This window comes from Pimephales promelas, chromosome 17 (assembly GCF_988280905.1).
Source record: "Pimephales promelas chromosome 17, fPimPro1.hap1.1, whole genome shotgun sequence".
NCBI classification, from domain to species: Eukaryota; Metazoa; Chordata; class Actinopteri; order Cypriniformes; family Leuciscidae; genus Pimephales; species Pimephales promelas.
This window is the reverse complement of record NC_142785.1, coordinates 852904-871216: the sequence shown is the minus strand read 5'-3', so window position 1 is coordinate 871216 and position 18313 is coordinate 852904. Positions and strand designations below refer to the sequence as shown.

The following is an 18313-nucleotide window of genomic DNA, read 5'->3' as shown; positions in this document are numbered from 1 at the left end:
CGAAAACAGATTTTCTGATTTGTTTTTGAAATTTTTAATTTTTGCTGAAAATGTAACAAATTTTCAAATGAGGTTCTCAATTATATTGATTATACATCCTTTTCGATCACACACACACACACACACAAAAATCAGAATCCAGAAAAATGAAAACATGTAGGACAAAAATAAAGAGATTTTGGGAAAACACACACAGATCTGGCAGGCGAACCCAGCGGCTGACGCCAGTCGTCCCGTACCTGTGATGTCGCTGGCTCCACTTTGCGCTTCTTCTTCTGATTCTGCTTGTTGGTTCTGGGATAAACCGCGAGCTGTTCAGTCCATCTGGTGAAAGACATTAGAGGTTACGCTGGTGTCGCGTCCCATCGGTGGGGTCGGGTACCGAACTCGGTTCTTTTAATGGCAAGTTTCTATAGTGTCAGTCAGGTAGGGCTGGGTATTGACACAAATTTCACAATTCGATTCGATTTCGATTCACAAGCTTGCAATTCGATTCGATTTATTATTTTGGATTATTTTGGATATCAATTACAATAAATGCCATTTTTTTCTAAAGGAAATCAAATCTCTTAACTACTGCTGTAAACTATGGGAGTCTAGTTGTAGCCTACTAGGCTTCATTAGCCTAATATGAAGGTAATAATGAATGAATCACTTAAATTACACTTTTATTTATTTTTATAATCAGAAGATTTTATGAAATATAAAAATTTAAATGGTGGCTGTCATAAAAACTTGCCAGATTTATTCAAATATGCATCAAATATTGAAGAACATTAAGATTATAATGCATATGTAATAACTATAGTGTATATATTTAGAAAAATGCTCCTCTCTGGTGTTATTTTTTCTAGCTGACTAACGAGTTGATGTGAGACATTTAGAGCGAACTTCATAATGCTGATGATCTGAAGCATGATTGACAACATGAGGGCATATTTATTGTAACATAAGGAAGTTTTGGACTCTGTGTGCACTGACCTTAAAGGGTTAGTTCACCCAAAAATGAAAATTCTGTCAGTATTTCCTCACCCTCATGTTGTTTCAACCCCGTAAGACCTTCGTTCATCTTCGCAACACAAATTAAGATATTTAAGATATTAAGATCGCTCCTGCATACTAGGCCATAGGCTTCTTGAGGGAATGACTCGAAAAGTCATTAAAGACATCGTTAAAATAGTCCAAGTGACGACAGGGGCTCAATCTTAACTTTATCAAACGACGAAAACACTTTTTGTGCGCAAAAACAAACAAAAATAACGACTTTATTTCAACTATTGGTTTATTTCTCCCTCTGCGTGAGTCAGGTTACTAGTTTAATAGCGTAAGCTTCTGTTATTGTACGTCACACGCATCACACACATGACCAGCGTCGGCCAATAGTGAGCCTACGTGTGACGTAGCTTTACGCAATCACACTACGCTAACTGACTACAGGCCCATGGAGAAGGAAGTGAATAGTTGAAATAAAGTCGTTATTTTTGTTTGTTTTTGCGCACAAAAAGTGTTCTCGTCGTTTGATAAAGTTAAGATTGAGCCCCTGTAGTCACTTGGACTATTTTAACGATGTCTTTAATGACTTTTCGAGTCATTCCCTCAAGAAGCCTATGGACTAGTATACAGGAGCGATCTTAATATCTTAAATATCTTAATTTGTGTTGCGAAAATAAACGAAGGTCTTATGGGGTTGAACAACATGAGGGTGAGGAAATACTGACAGAATTTTCATTTTTGGGTGAACTATCCCTTTAAGACTACCTAAATACAAGTGCCTGAGTGCCTGAGGTTGATCAGTTTGCTGTAATCTGCTCGCGCACCCGTTGATGATCTCTCGGTTGTCTCCTCTGATGTAGAACTCCTGCTCGGGCGTGATGATGACCAGCGCGTTCTTCTGACCCGTCCGGGGCTCGGCGTCCATCACGTCACTGCACAGGTTCATGTTGACCGTGCCTTGCGGGAGCGTGCTGGGCTGTGTGCGACAACAGGGCACAGGTCAGAGGTCACACACACACTCATCCTGTATTCCTGCTTTACTCCTGAAGTGTGTGTGGAGCAGCGGGAGAACGCCCCACCTAACCTACTCTTTCTTTTGTAAGCAAAGCTTTGTGCTCCACTCATGTCATAATATTCACGGAAAAATATTTTTTTTGAGCTTACCGGCACAGCCCTAGTGTCCCGTAATATATTCTTCATATCAAACAATATCAGTCTTAAAGGAGTAGTTCACTTCTCAAAAAACATTTGCTGATAATTTACTCGCCCCCGTGTCATCCAAGATGTCCATGTCTTTCTTTCTTCAGTCGAAAAGAAATTAAGGTTTTTGATGAAAACATTCCAGGATTTTCTCCATATAATGGACTTCAATGGGGTCCAAACGGTTCAAGGTCCAAAAGACAGTTTCAGTGCAAACTACAAACTGTTCAAAGGGCTTTAAACGACTCCAGACGATGAATAAGGGTCTTATCAAGCGAAACGATCACTCATTTAATAAATAAATAACAAAGTTTAAGTTTTATAAGCTCAAATGCTCGCCTTGCTCTGTTCTGTGATGCGCGTTCGTGACTCTCCTGTTCGAACTCATTCATCAAAATGAACAAATCTTTTTCCGAGTCAATTCGTTCTTTGAATCAACCAAATGACTCGAAAAAAGATTCGTTCATTTTGATGAACAGGAGAGTCACGAATGCGCATCACAGAACAGAGCAAGGCGAGCATTTGAGCTTATAAAACTTAAACTTTGTTATTTATTTATTAAATGAGCGATCGTTTCGCTTGATAAGACCCTTATTCATCGTCTGGAATCGTTTAAAGCCCTTTGAACAGTTTGTAGTTTGCACTGAAACTGTCTTTTGGACCTTGAACCGTTTGGACCCCATTGAAGTCCATTATATGGAGAAAATCCTGGAATGTTTTCATCAAAAACCTTAATTTATTTTCGACTGAAGAAAGAAAGACATGGACATCTTGGATGACATGGGGGCGAGTAAAGTATAAACATGGGGGCGAGTAAATTATCAGCAAAAGTTTTGTGTAAAGTGAACTACTCCTTTAAGCATCCACTCACTTCAGTTTGATTAATTCCCCCTTTATAAATATTTGTGATTTTCAGTTATTAGAAAACTGACAGTCACTGCCACAGTTTTGCTGTGTGAGATATGTAACGGATAAGCAGATCCGGTCTGCGTAGACGAGTCGATCCACAGCGCTCGCTCGAGAGAAGGCAAGACTGAACACACTTCAGAAACAAGTCAGTGAAAATTACAGTATTTTGAGAGCATTTGCCCCTGGGTAAGTCCACGCTGCCAACGACTCAAACATCAGAGTATATACAGTATCACAAAACACTTTTAAATTGTACTAATATTTCACTGTATTTTTTAGTCATAAACGCAGCATAAATAATTGAATTAATCATAAACACTTTGTGAGCGTGACTTCTGTAAAAAACTTTTGAATGCTAGTGTAATTATTAGATCTTGCTTTTTTTGTGATTTTATCCGTTTACTTGAAATGCTGGTGTCACTTGATTTTATAAAGAATGTGAACATTAACAAAGCAGTCTCTCGGTTCATATAAACGGTGTGTATAAAAATGACTCCCTTATATAAACTTGAAATATGTCGCCCTTTCTTGCCATTTTTGGAGCCAGTGGAACAGGTTTGGAGGGACGTGAGGGTGAACAGAAACTATTTCTCTGAAACACTGACGAAATACGCAGATTTAGAGATTCACACTCGACCATCTCGAAACCTCTCTTTATCAGACAGACTCGAGATGTAAAACAGGTGCCGTCTTTTCCTGGCTCCTTTTATGGCCATTTTAAGTGATCTAGTTTTATTAAAAGCTGCCAGTAAACTCCAGGGAATGCCAAATATGGAAATTACAGTGTGTCACAGTTATAAACTGCAGCAGGGAGGAAGAGAAGAAAAACTCTGTTGTTGTGTCTTCCGCTCATATTACCCAAAGAACCTTGCGTCGGCACGGCCACGAAAAACACAACATTTTTATCCCTTTGTTTCGCCACAAATCATGATGAAAAACCTAGATTTATCAGATTACCAATTTTTAAAAACTAGGCATTTAAAAACTAACCCAAAACAGTCATTAAATTCGCAATTTATTAATAATATAATTATTATTATTAATTGAATAATTTGAGCTGTGTGTGCCGAAGTTCGACAGCTAGGTCTTTGGACTCGCTTGACATTTTAATCCCCCTTTTCCCACCACAAATCATGATAAAAACCTAGATGTATCAGATTACTCATTTTTTATATTATTTTATCCAGAAGGGCATTGAAGAAGAAACCCGAAGCTGTCCTGCACAACAATAATCTGAGCGGTGTGTGTCGAAGGTCGCAGCACTGGGCCGAGGTCTTTGGGCTCTTGAGGGTCTTTAGATAAGAGAGGAACATATGAGGCAATGCATGGAGGGAAAAAAGAAAAACAGGAAGAGCAAATAGCCAGAGGCAGGACTGTCTTTGGGGGGGAATGTGGTCCCAGGGCCAGTGATGAAGGGGCCCGTCGAGGTCCTCACACACCCAGGGGAGAGAGGAGGCCCACACACTCAAATATCGGCCCTGTGAGCTGCGCTGTCGTTAATGCATACGCTTATCATGACTTTTAATATGTGCAATTAAACAAAAACATATTTAAGTACAAATTAAAATTCAAAAATAATAGAATTTTTTTAAATAATAACCATTTATAATAATTTTTCACAGTATAAATTGAGTCATTATAGCGCTGTCGTTAATGCATACGCTTATCATGCCTTTTAATACGTGCAATTAAACAAAAACATACTTTAAGTAGAAAATAAAATTCAAAAATAACAGAATTTTTTTTAAATAATAACTATTTATAATAATTTTTCACAGAATAAATTGGGTCATTATACCGCTGTCGTTAATGCATACGCTTATCATGACTTTTAATACGTGCAATTAAACAAAAACATATTTAAGTACAAATTAAAATTCAAAAATAACAGAATTTTTTAAAATAATAACCATTTATAATAATTTTTCACAGTATAAATTGAGTCATTATAGCGCTGTTGTTAATGCATACGCTTATCATGCCTTTTAATACGTGCAATTAAACAAAAACATACTTTAAGTAGAAAATAAAATTCAAAAATAACAGAATTTTTTTTAAATAATAACCATTTATAATAATTTTTCACAGAATAAATTGGGTCATTATACCGCTGTCGTTAATGCATGCGCTTATCATGACTTTTAATACGTGCAATTAAACAAAAAAATATTTAAGTACAAATTAAAATTCAAAAATAATATAATTTTTTTAAATAATAACCATTTATAATCATTTTTCACAGTATAAATTGGGTCATTATACCGCTGTCGTTAATGCATACGCTTATCATGCCTTTTAATACGTGCAATTAAACAAAAACATATTTAAGTACAAATTAAAATTCAAAAATAATATATATTTTTTTTCAAAATAATAACCATTTATAATAATTTTTCACAGAATAAATCGGATCATTATACCGCTGTCGTTAATGCATACGCTTATCATACCTTTTAATACGTGCAATTAAACAAAAACATATTTAAGTACAAATTAAAATTCAAAAATAATAGAATTTTTTTAAATAATAACCATTTATAATAATTTTTCACAGTATAAATTGGGTCATTATACCGCTGTCGTTAATGCATACGCTCATCATGCCTTTTAATACGTGTAACTAAACAAAAACATATTTAAGAACAAAAAAAATGTCAAAAATAATAGAATTTTTTTTAAATAATAACCATTTATAATAATTTTTCACAGTATAAATTGGGTCATTATACCGCTGTCGTTAATGCATACGCTCATCATGCCTTTTAATACGTGCAATTAAACAAAAACATTAAGTAAAAAATAAATTTCAAAAATAATACAATTTTTTTTTCAAAAAAATAACCATTTATAATAATTTTTCACAGTATAAATTGAGTCATTATAACACTGTTTTTAATGCATCTGCTTATCATGCCTTTAAATACGTGTAATTATTTAAAAACATATTTAAATAAAAAATAAAATTCAAAAATAATAGAATTTTTTTTCAAAATAATAACCATTTATAATAATTTTTCACAGTATAAATTGGGTCATTATACCGCTGTCGTTAATGCATACGCTTATCATGCCTTTTAATACGTGCAATTAAACAAAAACATTAAGTAAAAAATAAATTTCAAAAATAATAAAAAAAAATTTTTCAAAATAATAACCATTTATAATAATTTTTCAGAGTATAAATCGGGTCATTAAACCACTGTCGTTAATGCATCTGCTTATCATGCCTTAATACGTGTAATAAAAAAAATATATATAAAATGTAAAAAAATTCAATTGAAAACTAAAATAAAATTTTCAAAAAAAATTAACCATTTATAATAATTTTTCACTATTATAAAACTATTCAAATGTATTTAATTTTCAGGATGTGGCAATTCCCACTTTATATCATAAAATTACAAGTTATTTTTTTCTCAGAATAGGGTTTATATCTCATAATTCTGACTTTATAACACGCAATTGCGATTTATAAAGTCAGAATTGTGAGATATCAAGTCCCAATGGTGAGATATAAATGCACCTCTGAGAAAAAGAAGAATTGTTTATTTCTTGCAATTGCGAGTTAATGTCTCATAATTTTGACTTTATATCACTCAATTCTGTGACATAAAGATGTAAATCACAAATGTAAGATAAAAAGTTGCATTTGTCTTTTAAAATGTCTTATTCTGTGGCGGAAACAAGCTTCCATATATATCATTATTACCATAAATTTCACAGGATAATTTTACCCAGCATATAGTATGTAACGCCAGCTTTCAATCTGGATCAATCTACTACTTTACATTCTCGCACAAATCTATTGTGTAACTTCCGGAGACTTGAAATCTAGTCCACGAGTCATATGGACCTCTTTTATGGTTGGCATCTAGTCATTTTGGAGCTTAACCCATTAACTTTTATTATTATTATAAAAAATACAACAAAAGAACGGCACCATAACAGCCCATGATGCAAAGCTCAACAGTTTCCAGTTGGTGATAAAGGAGGATTAAAAACAGTCAGACAAGCTTTTTGAAGATTGGCTAAATAAATAGCAAAGCGATGGCATTTTCTTGTGTTACAGTAAACATGTGCCCAGACGTGCCGTGCCCGCTGTAAAAACACACCTGTGTACATCTCCCACCTCAGGAATACCTGAGGGCTATAAACACCTGGCGATCCCTGCCGTGGCCGACAGCGAACGCTGTTCAGGAGATACGACCTCAAAACCAGTCACAGGGGTCATCTTCTGAAACTGAGATGTATACGTCATCTGAAAACTGAACAAATAAGCTTTCCATTGATATGTGGCCTGTTAGGATAGGACAATATTTGGCTGATGCACAACTATTTGAAAATCTGGAAAATCAGCTTTAAAGTTGTGCATTTATGCTCACGATTGTGCAGCATTCACTCACAAAAATAAATGTTTTGTATATATTTACAGTAGGAATATCTTCAAGGAACATAATCTTTACTTAATATCCAAGAAAAATGGATAATTTTGACCCACACAATGTACTGTGGGCTACCGCGACATGTGACTGGTTTTGTGGTCCAGTATAAGAAGAGCAGGGAAAGCAATGTAGGGTCACTGATTTCCTCTTGGTTTTGTAAACCCAGTGTCCAGTTGTGGAAGTAGGTGTAGTAGAGGAACGTGAATCTCAGAGCATATTTAACATTTCATGAGGTTTTAGAGGATAGCGTTCTCAGAGTTTAGCGCCGGCTCCAGCAGTCCTCAGTGGTTTCTCCTAATAAGGGCATACTGGGATCCCGAGCACACAAGAGCATCTCAGTCGGACAATTAAAATAGTTCTCCTCAAGACCGTAGCTGAACGCACATCATGTTTATGAGAGCTCGATGAATGTCTGCTCACCGGCAGACTCGAGTTGCGGGATCAGAAACGACCGCAGCCGTACTGAGACATGATGACATCAGAGACTGCCGTTTATATGGAGTCTAAATCAACTTGTGTTCACACTGACTATATATAGCACACTTTAAAAACTAGCCGGGTCAGGCTCACTGGAACAACATTTCTATTAAATTATACAACTTTTTTTTTTTGCATTATTCGCACGACTTTTAAAGGAGTAGTTCACTTTTAAAAAAAACTTGCTGATAATTTGCTCGCCCCCGTGTCATCCAAGATGTCCACGTCTTTCTTTCTGCAGTCGAAAAGAAATTAAGGTTTTTGATGAAAACATTCTAGGATTTTCTCCATATAATGGACTTCAATGGGGACCAAACGGTTCAAGGTCCAAAAGACAGTTCACAAACGTGTGTGTTGTGTTGTGAAGTGTTGTGTTTTTCAATGAGTTGAAAAGAAATTACACTTAGAAAACAGAAGATCTCAATATATATCGTAGTAAAACAGACTCTAAGCTTCCCAGGAGAAGAGACAATCAAATAAGACATTCATGAAAACCCATTTAGCTTCTTATAACCTAAATCATAAGAATGACGCCGCCTTTACGACAGATTTCAATACTATAACATGAAAAAGAGTTTCTGTAATCCTCAAAAACATTGAGCACATGATTTCTGTGCCACAAATAAAACATAGTTGCTTAAATTCTTGAGCTAATTTAACAGAATCTCCTGAAACTAGATGAAGACTATAAAGAGAAGAGGGCTGACAGCATTCTCAAAGCTAAACAATGGCAGGAAACCCTGTATTGCCCTGAACTAGCTTTTATTGTCTTCACTACTCACTGGAAATAAAAACAAAGTCCTCCCTCATCTCGCACAACTCTGTGTTAGGTCAATTTGTAGAGAAAGACACACACCTGCACACACACACACACACACACACACACACACACACACACACACACACACACACACACATATTCAAACGCACACACCTACACTCTCAGAAAAAAAGGTACAAAAGCTGTCACTGGGGCTGTACCTTTTCAAAAGATAAATTTTTGTCCATTTTAGGTGCTAATATGTCCATTTAAGGTGCTAATATGTCCATTTCATGAGCTAATATGTCCATTTTAGGTGCTAATATGTCCATTTTAGGTGCTAATATGTACAGTTTAGGTGCTAATATACATATTTTAGGTGTTAATATGTATATTTTAGGTGCTAATATGTATATTTTAATTGTTAATATGTATATTTTATAGGGCTGTCAACTTTAGTCGTTTAGTCGACTAATCGGTCGATGCGGTCGTGGTCGACTGACATTCTTATTGGTCGACCAGTTGCATTTTTTTTTTTTTTTTTACAAATAGAAGGAATTTTTCAATGACTTACTCCTTGATATTTATTCATTTATAAGCAGTTATTTATTACTGTATTCTAAATATAATTAGCCTATGTTTTGTCCCCAACTTTAAAATGCTTTAATTTAGGCTATTTTTGTAACTGCGCCACAGTTTAGCGCACACACATAATACACTCGGGAACCGCACCTGTGGCTGACTGCGCTGCTGCTCGCGCTCGGTAAGGGATGCTGTATTCATTCAGTTAGAACGCTGCTTGTTTTGGCTTTAGTCGACAAAATGTCCAGGAAATATAAATCTTTTGTCTGGCTGCATTTTAAAACAAAGACGACAAGACTGTGGAGGGAGGCGATCACGTTGCCATTATGAGCGCACAAGTCGCGCGTCTATATTTAAAATCGAACTTGAGCGCGCAAAAGACGTGAGCAGCCTTTTAACGGCTATATCATGCTGACTCAATAGATTGTGTTTTCTTAATGTTTTCGTTTTTATTTGTACACTTGACGCATTTGAAAATAGCCTAAATAATGCAACAAAACGAAAATAAACCTATACGCGGTCCTACAGCCTATTATAGGATTGTTTTTAAGTTATTTGGGGTTTTTTGAGTGTTGTTTAAAACGCCTTGATCGTCAGGACTAAAGTTAACCCATAGCTTTGAAAGTAAAGAAGAATATAAAGCCTGTATAAACGAGAGCTTTTGTTGGGATTTTTCATTATGTGGGAGATAGCAGTTATATTTTTTGCAGCGTGTGGTGTGGTCAGGTGCGCGATTGGGACTGTAGACCTAGGACAGAGCTCTTCACTTTTTGCAGTTAAAAAATCACTTAATTTTCAAAGAATTGTATTATTATTATAGTTTTATTTATTTGTGATGTTTTTTCGTTGTTGTTTTATAAATGCTCAATGAAAATTGTTTAAAAAATGTTTAATCAAAACATCACGGTTTTTTTTTTGTTTGTTTTTTTTTTGTCGACTAATCGTTGAGCAGGACTCGACTTTGGTCGACTAAGGATTTCTTTGGTTGAATACAGCCCTAATATTTTAGGTGCTAATATGTACATTTAAGGTGTTAATATGTCCATTTTAGGTGGCAATATGTACAGTTTAGGTGCTAATATATACATTTTAGGTGCTAATATATATATTTTAGGTGTTAATATGTATATTTTAGGTGCTAATATGTACATTTAAGGTGTTAATATGTATATTTTAGGTGCTAATATGTACATTTAAGGTGTTAATATGTATATTTTAGGTGCTAATATGTATATTTTAGGTGTTAATATGTATATTTTAGGTGCTAATATGTACATTTAAGGTGTTAATATGTCCATTTCATGAGCTAATGTCAATTTTAGGTGCTAATATGTACATTTTAGGTGTTAATATGTATATTTTAGGTGCTAATATGTCCATTCAAGGTGTTAATGTCCATTTCATGAGCTAATGTCCATTTTAGGTGGCAATATGTACATTTTAGGTGCTAATATGTACATTTTAGGTGTTAATATGTACCACTAAGGTACCAAAATGCAGCCTTTGGGTACAAAAGCGTACCTTTTGAAAAGGTACAGCCCCAGTGACAGCTTTTGTACCTTTTTTCTGAGTGTGTATAGACTAACACGTGATGTGCGCCGTCAGCGCTTTCACATGTTCACGTTTTTGAAGTTTACGCGGAGATGATGACGTTTTTCACAATGTTTCAACGCTCGCACCTTGGAACCGGTCTCAGTTTGCGTTCTCGAACTCCAAACACTGGTGTTGTGCGAATGAGTGGCGAAAACACATTAAAGACGTTCTGTTTTCTGTTACAAACACTGAGTTGATCACTAATGATCTGTGCAACGGAAGTGAATCTTTATCTGGACAATAACTTAAGTCTGTTCTGCTGTGAAACTATTAAAGCGCTGTATGAATGAAGGAAGGAGACTGGACAATGATGCGACTCCAGTCAGGGAAATGGGCGTTTGCCACGTGTTGCTCAGCAGAATGATAAATTGCACCGCTGTGATGGGCATTCCTGTAGTAAGCATAAGCAAGCTAGCGTGAGCGATGGGGTCAGGGGTCGCGGCGGCTCTCGTTCTCCAGCGCCGAGCCTGTGTGTGGGCTTCAGTGTTTACATGCAAACGCTGTAATCGCCGGGCAGATCAGCCAGCTCATTTGGTCACCCGTGTCACATTCCTGTGAAACAAACCGGCCGAGTCGGCTCATCACACACTCGAGCGCGTTCTGCGAGTTCACATCGCGTCCGCCGGCCTCGGCCCGTCTCATCTCAAAATGGATTATTTTAGTTCAGGGATGTTTTTTTTTAGTGCTGTGCAACGATTAATTGCATCCAAAATAAAAGTTTGTTTACATCATATATATGTGTACTGTGTATAATTATTTTGTATTTATAAATACACACACATGCATGTATATATTTAAGAAAAATGTGTTCATTTATATTATATATAAATATTATACATATAGACCATTTCACAAGATGTAAACAACACTGGTCCAGAAGCACTTCCTGTTTCAGTTTGTAACTGTTTTCTTTATTTCACATGTAAAGAAAACATCTTAAAGATGTTTGTTGAACTTTTTGATTCAGTTTTAAATGTTCTGTTGGTTGTATTTTATCCCAGCTTTTATGTAGTGTTAAAAAACTGAAACAGGAAGTGCTTCTGGACCAGTGTTGTTTACATCTTGTGAAATGGTCTATAAATGCATCTACAGTATATACATTAGGGGTGAGTGATATTTCATAAATATCACAATATTTCAAGATTATTTGTGATAATGGTTTTTATGATGATATAGAATATAGCTTGAATTCAATCTTCCAAAAAAGTAGCAAAAATGTATACAAAATAATAAAGACACAAATAAAGGGACAATACTACAGAAACTGAATAAGGTAATCAAAAGTAAAATAACACTGATAATCTTTTAGAGTCCCGACTGCTATAAATTCTGATTTCTTACAAATAAAGCGATCTTTAAATGACAGACACGTACGGCTGCTGTTATCATCACACTTTTCATTACATTTTAGGCTTATTTAAGACTGTGTTGACGAGTATATTAACCAAGACTGGAATTTTGCGTGTTTTTTTCCTGTTAAAGCGATATTAATCGCGATTAATCCAGGGTTTCTGCAGGGTTTAGTCAGTCAAATTTAAGACTTTTTACGACCTTTTAATGACCATTATGATTTATATTTATGCCCTAAACAAATTACGAAAAATAACTTCCTTTCAAAAGTTAACTTTAAAAGTAGTAACAAACTGATAATTATCACGATAAATGTCAAATCTTTATTTCTTTCAAGTTTAAAGGCAGATTTTTGCTCCTAACTGAAAGTTGTAGAAACCAGAGCGTTAATTATGGTTTTAAACAACTCTTTATTGTCAGAACGTATCATGACAAACACCAGAACATTTCACAAATATGAAGCAGAACATTCAAACATTTGTCATTTCTCCTTAACAAAATTAATATCTTTATTGGAAAATTAATGAATTAGTTTCTGCATCTGCTAATGTGGGATATTGTTTCAAGTCTTGAAACAGGTTTGTGTTGCCTGACTTTGATGGCACGTATCTTAATGAAATATATGAAAAACAATAAACACATTAAATACTGACTACAGTACACTAATAATACGATACAATTCAAATATATCCCACATTTCATGGTGCACTTAATATACTAATATATATAGAAAAAATTATATTGCGATAATGATTGAATGAGCATATTAATTTTAGATATGGCTAAATGTAATTTATGACCTGGTGTGGAAAATCCAGACGTTTTATGACTTAAAATTCTAATTATTAAATTTAAAGGAGTAGTTCACTTTTAAAAAAACTTTTGCTGATAATTTACTCGCCCCCATGTCATCCAAGATGTCCACGTCTTTCTTTCTTCAGTCGAAAAGAAATTAAGGTTTTTGATGAAAACATTTCAGGATTTTCTCCATATAATGGACTTCAATGGGAACCAAATGGTTCAAGGTCCAAATGAGAGTTTCAGTGCAGCTTCAAAGGGCTTTAAACGACACCAGAGGATGATTAAGGGTCTTATCTAGGACCCTTTGAGTCATGACTTGAAAAAAGATTTGTTCATTTTGAGTTTGAACTGGCGAGTCACGAACGCTCATCACAGAACAGAGCAAGGCGTGCATTTGTGCTTATAAAACTTTAACTTTTTTATTTATTTTTGAAATGAGTGATCGTTTCGCTTGATAAGACCCTTATTCATCGTCTGGAGTCGTTTAAAGCCCTTTGAACAGTTTGTAGTTTGCACTGAAACTCTCATTTGGACCTTGAACCGTTTGGACCCCATTGAAGTCCATTATATGGAGAAAATCCTGGAATGTTTTCATCAAAAACCTTAATTTATTTTCGACTGAAGAAAGAAACACAAGGACATCTTTGATGACATGCGGGTGAGTAAATTATCAGAAAAAGTTTTTTTAAAAGTGAACTACTCCTTCAAGACGTTTTATGACTTTTTATGACTCCGCAGAAACCCTGTAATCGTTGCCCAGCACTATTTGTTAATTGGAGAGGATTCACAGAGGTTGGCGTTTGGTTCGGTTTATTTGAAGAACATGAATATATTCTCTCAACTGAGCAATTCAATTGACAGATCGCAAATGTGTGATCAAAAGGTATAAAGAACGGACAGCTTACCGACTCGTCCAGTGCGAAGCGCAGGCAGCCGTGTTCGTACAGGACGAAGAAGCGCCGCTGCCATTTCTGCATCCAAAGAAAAGATCATTCTTATTCACTCAAATATACAATGTCAATTGATAGTCAAAAAGAAATTAAAATTCACCCAATCTATTTTCCAAATGCACACATTTGTTACCTCAATATCCCAAACCATGCATTTTTTTCAGATATACGTCACAATAGAGTAGAAAAGATCTGTAGCTATACCGTTTCATCACAGCTTAAATTAATGACATATGCTAAGTAATGAAATAAATTAATAGCATATATGAGCATTTATTGACAAATGAACATAATTCAGATCTGTGATTATATTTGGTTTCATCACAGCCTAAATTTTCCGGTTGTTTTTTGATTATTTTTCTATGTCTGGGACTATGGACGGAAATAAGCATTGTGCTAAATCCGGCGCATTTACGTCAACTTATATTGTACGTTCATCAATACGCACTGTCCCACCCAAATAAAAATCAAATCAAATGAAATTACTGACATATGCCAAGTAATGAATCAAACGACAGATTTAAAGACATTATGTGGATGTGGATAAACCAAGTGTCTGTAAAAATCAGTACGTTGTTTGTTCAAACTCAGTCATTAAACATAAGCCTATCACTATCCTACAATCGACACAAATCAATATTGAGTCATTTTGTCCGAGGTGGACTTATTTTAAAAGATAATTACGACTTTTTATCTCACAACTGCGAGTTTACGTCTCTCAATTATGATACAACACGCTATCGCAACTTTAAATCATGTTGGACTTTATTTAACACAATTCTGAGAAAATTGTATGTAATTATGATTATTATTATTATTAACAGCCCATTTCAAATGTTTACAAGTGCTTTTTTCTCTCTTTTTTGTTTGCATTTCAGTAATAAGAGTGTACATTTTTAAAATGCATACAAATTACACTGAAGTGTGAAGCACATAAACATTTGAAATGGGCCGTTTATATAATAATATTTAAATTTTGTATATTTTTTTTATTATTGCATTTTTTTTTTTGTCTTTTACTGTGTCATCGCTTTGGGTGTGAGAAAAGCGCATTATAAATAAAATGTATTATTATTATTATTATTAACAGCCCATTTTAATTTTTTTTATGTGTTTTTTTCTCTCTTTTTTGTTTGCATTTCAGTAATAAGAGTGTACGTTTTTAAAATGCATACAAATTACACTGAAGTGTGAAGCACATAAACATTTGAAATGGGCCGTTTATATAATAATATTTAAATTTTGTATATTTTTTTTATTATTGCATTTTTTTTTGGTCTTTTACTGTGTCATCGCTTTGGGTGTGAGAAAAGCGCATTATAAATAAAATGTATTATTATTATTATTATTATTAACAGCCCATTTCAAATGTTTACAAGTGCTTTTTTCTCTCTTTTTTGTTTGCATTTCAGTAATAAGAGTGTACGTTTTTAAAATGCATACAAATTACACTGAAGTGTGAAGCACATAAACATTTGAAATGGGCCGTTTATATAATAATATTTAAATTTTGTATATTTTTTTTATTATTGCATTTTTTTTTTTTGTCTTTTACCGTGTCATCGCTTTGGGTGTGAGAAAAGCGCATTATAAATAAAATGTATTATTATTATTATTATTAGTGTAGAGTGTATGTCAAGATACTGACGCAAACAGACGACAACTTTCCCCACACGTAACGTCACGTCTCTTACCCGGGATCTCTGCATGGGATTGTCGAAGTCCGTTCCCTCGGGAGCCAAACACAGCCATCCGCCGTAGATCGGCTTGGCCTGCAACAACATCAGAACATAATCACACATCTTCAATCAATAACGGTGCATATTGGAGTCATTTGTGGAGGAACATTTTGTGGTCACTTGCATTTAACTTTAAATACTCCATCATTTTTGCTCATAAGACTGAAGGGTCTACTCTTATTTCTGTAAACTCACAATAACAACAAAACGTGTAAAATCATAAATGAACCGAAACTCAGCGTAAACTCGCTTCACACACATGAGAAATGTGTCTATAGAAAGCTTGACATTTTTTACATTTGAACGAACAGATTCCAGTGGAAAATTAATATTCTCTGATTATGTAATCCGTATGAAACGAGCATATAGGCGGAGATGACGAGTCAGTATCGGAAACACGGAAAACATTACCAATAAATTATTCAAATGTTTTTTCATAACACATTTCACATATTTTAAAGGTGCATTATTATGATTTATGGCTTATTAATTGGTCGACTAGAAAAAGCTTAAGTCATAGTAAAAATGGTATAATTTTTCTGGAAAAATGGAGATTTCAAATCAATCCAAAGCCCTTTCAGAAGCCGAGCCACATGTGCGAGCTGACGCGGCTGAAGCAGGACTGGGCACGCTTATAAAGCTTCCCTATAGAGCAGATGTTTTGCCTCAAAGGTAATATGCGTCTCACCTGCGATCAAAAATGTGAGCTCATCTTATTCAACGATTCACATGATTTATGATCATGTCTTCTCACTGAATATGCCAAGACCTGAAATGTCTGAATTGAATATTCTGTACTCTCGCATCCATCCAAGGACTTTGTAATGTTAAAGTGCCCCTAAAATGGTTCCTAATGTTAATTAGAGTCTCCTACAATAGGCTTACATGCAAAAACGCTTTAATTTCCTCATAATCTCCACTGCACATCACCTTATTACTCTCAGCGTCTGAAACGCTTCCATTGAAGACTCAGTCTCTCTAAGCCCCGCCTCTCTGAGAGCTGCTCTGCTCTGATTGGTCAGAAAGCAAACGCTCATCATCATATCTGAATCTTAGCTCTTGATCACAGTGATACGATGGCGTGGGTTTCACCGTATCAGTCTCAGAAAACAGCGTCTTCTCGACACGAACTACACGAGCCTGAACGCTCCCAGTCGCAGATAAACTACAGTGTTTGAGGGCGGAGCTAAGAGATGCTGCTCAGCCAATCAAGACCATTCATGCAAATTGATTACAAACCTACATAGAAATGTTACCTAAGTAATTGGGTCCAACTGGTTGAAGGTCCAAATTGCAGCTTCAAAGTCTCGACACGATCCAGCCGAGGAATAAGAGTCTGATCTAGACAAACCAGCGACATTTACAACAAAATCGTTTTACCTTATTTTGTAAATGGCATTTGACTTAGTCTTTGTAAACCCTGGGTCTGTTCTTCCGCCTACGTCCCGCTTGACCTTTCACCCTGATGACGTAATGCGTGTCGCATCACAGCTCCTGCAAGTCCAGCATTAGTGGTTAAAGTATATAAGTGTGTATTTTGTTGTAAATGTCGCTGGTTTGTCTAGATCAGACTCTTATTCCTCGGCTGGATCGCGTCGACACTTTAAAGCTGAACTGAAACTCACATCTGACCTTTGACCCGTTGGACCCCATTGAAGACACTATATGGAGAAACCCTGGAGTGTGTTCCTCAAAAACCTTCATTTCTTTCCCCCTGAAGAAAGAAACACATGAACATCTCGGATGACGTGGAGGAGAGTAAACTATCAGGAGATGTTGATTCTGAAGTGAACTATCGCTTTAAGATACTGAACATATGAGTTGATCACGACCCATAAACATGGCTTTAAAACAACAGAGGATACCTGGGGTTTAAATTAAATTACTACAGCCTCTGCTATAACATTATCTGTTTATAAAACTGGTATCGAAGTATCGCTCAGGAACCGGTTTCGACACCGATTACCCAGCCCTACGTCTTTAAAACAACACAGGCTAAATCTTATTTCCAGCATTTACATTTATGCTTTTATCCAAAGCGACTTAAATTGCACTTCAAGGCACGCATTTACATTCTTACCAGTTTTTGCTTTTCCTGGGAGTCGAACCCATGACCTTGGCTTTAAGTTTTAAATTTGATGAATCATCTTTAATCATGCAGACTACGCACTTTCATTGTTTTGTTAAGCCACACTTTTATTTACTATTTTTCTTTCTTTTTTTCTGTTAAACTCCCCCCAAAAAACAAACAAACAACCTAGGGACCAAATTTAGCCCTTTTCCTCTTCGGACGAGATGGGGGATTGGAAGTAAAACAAAACACAGCTGTGACCCGGTATCAGTGTGTGTGTGTGTGTGTGTGAGAGAGAGAGTCGAGACACACCCGAGTGTTTTCCTCCACACATTGAAGGGCCACTTCCGCTCTCCAGCTTCACGGATCACGTTTAACTCCCAATTTCCTCCCAGGTTCATCCCAGCGGCCCACTTTACCCCCGCCTCCCCATCAGTGCTGGACAC

At 35.6% G+C, this 18313-nt stretch overlaps 1 protein-coding gene across 3 annotated transcripts in view; it reads right to left on the bottom strand.

Annotated features, from left to right (window-relative positions):
• The window catches only part of mpripb (myosin phosphatase Rho interacting protein b), a 57346-nt gene that overhangs the window by 33798 nt on the left and 5235 nt on the right, over nt 1-18313 (bottom strand). For all 3 annotated transcript variants that reach the window (XM_089121742.1, XM_039653683.2, XM_039653685.2), the window contains exons 2-5: nt 15752-15829; nt 14013-14078; nt 1818-1969; nt 240-324 (exon numbers count right to left, since the gene is read on the bottom strand). In XM_089121742.1, coding sequence (XP_088977868.1) covers nt 240-324; nt 1818-1969; nt 14013-14078; nt 15752-15829 — 381 coding nt within the window. The remainder of the gene's footprint in view (nt 1-239; nt 325-1817; nt 1970-14012; nt 14079-15751; nt 15830-18313) is intronic.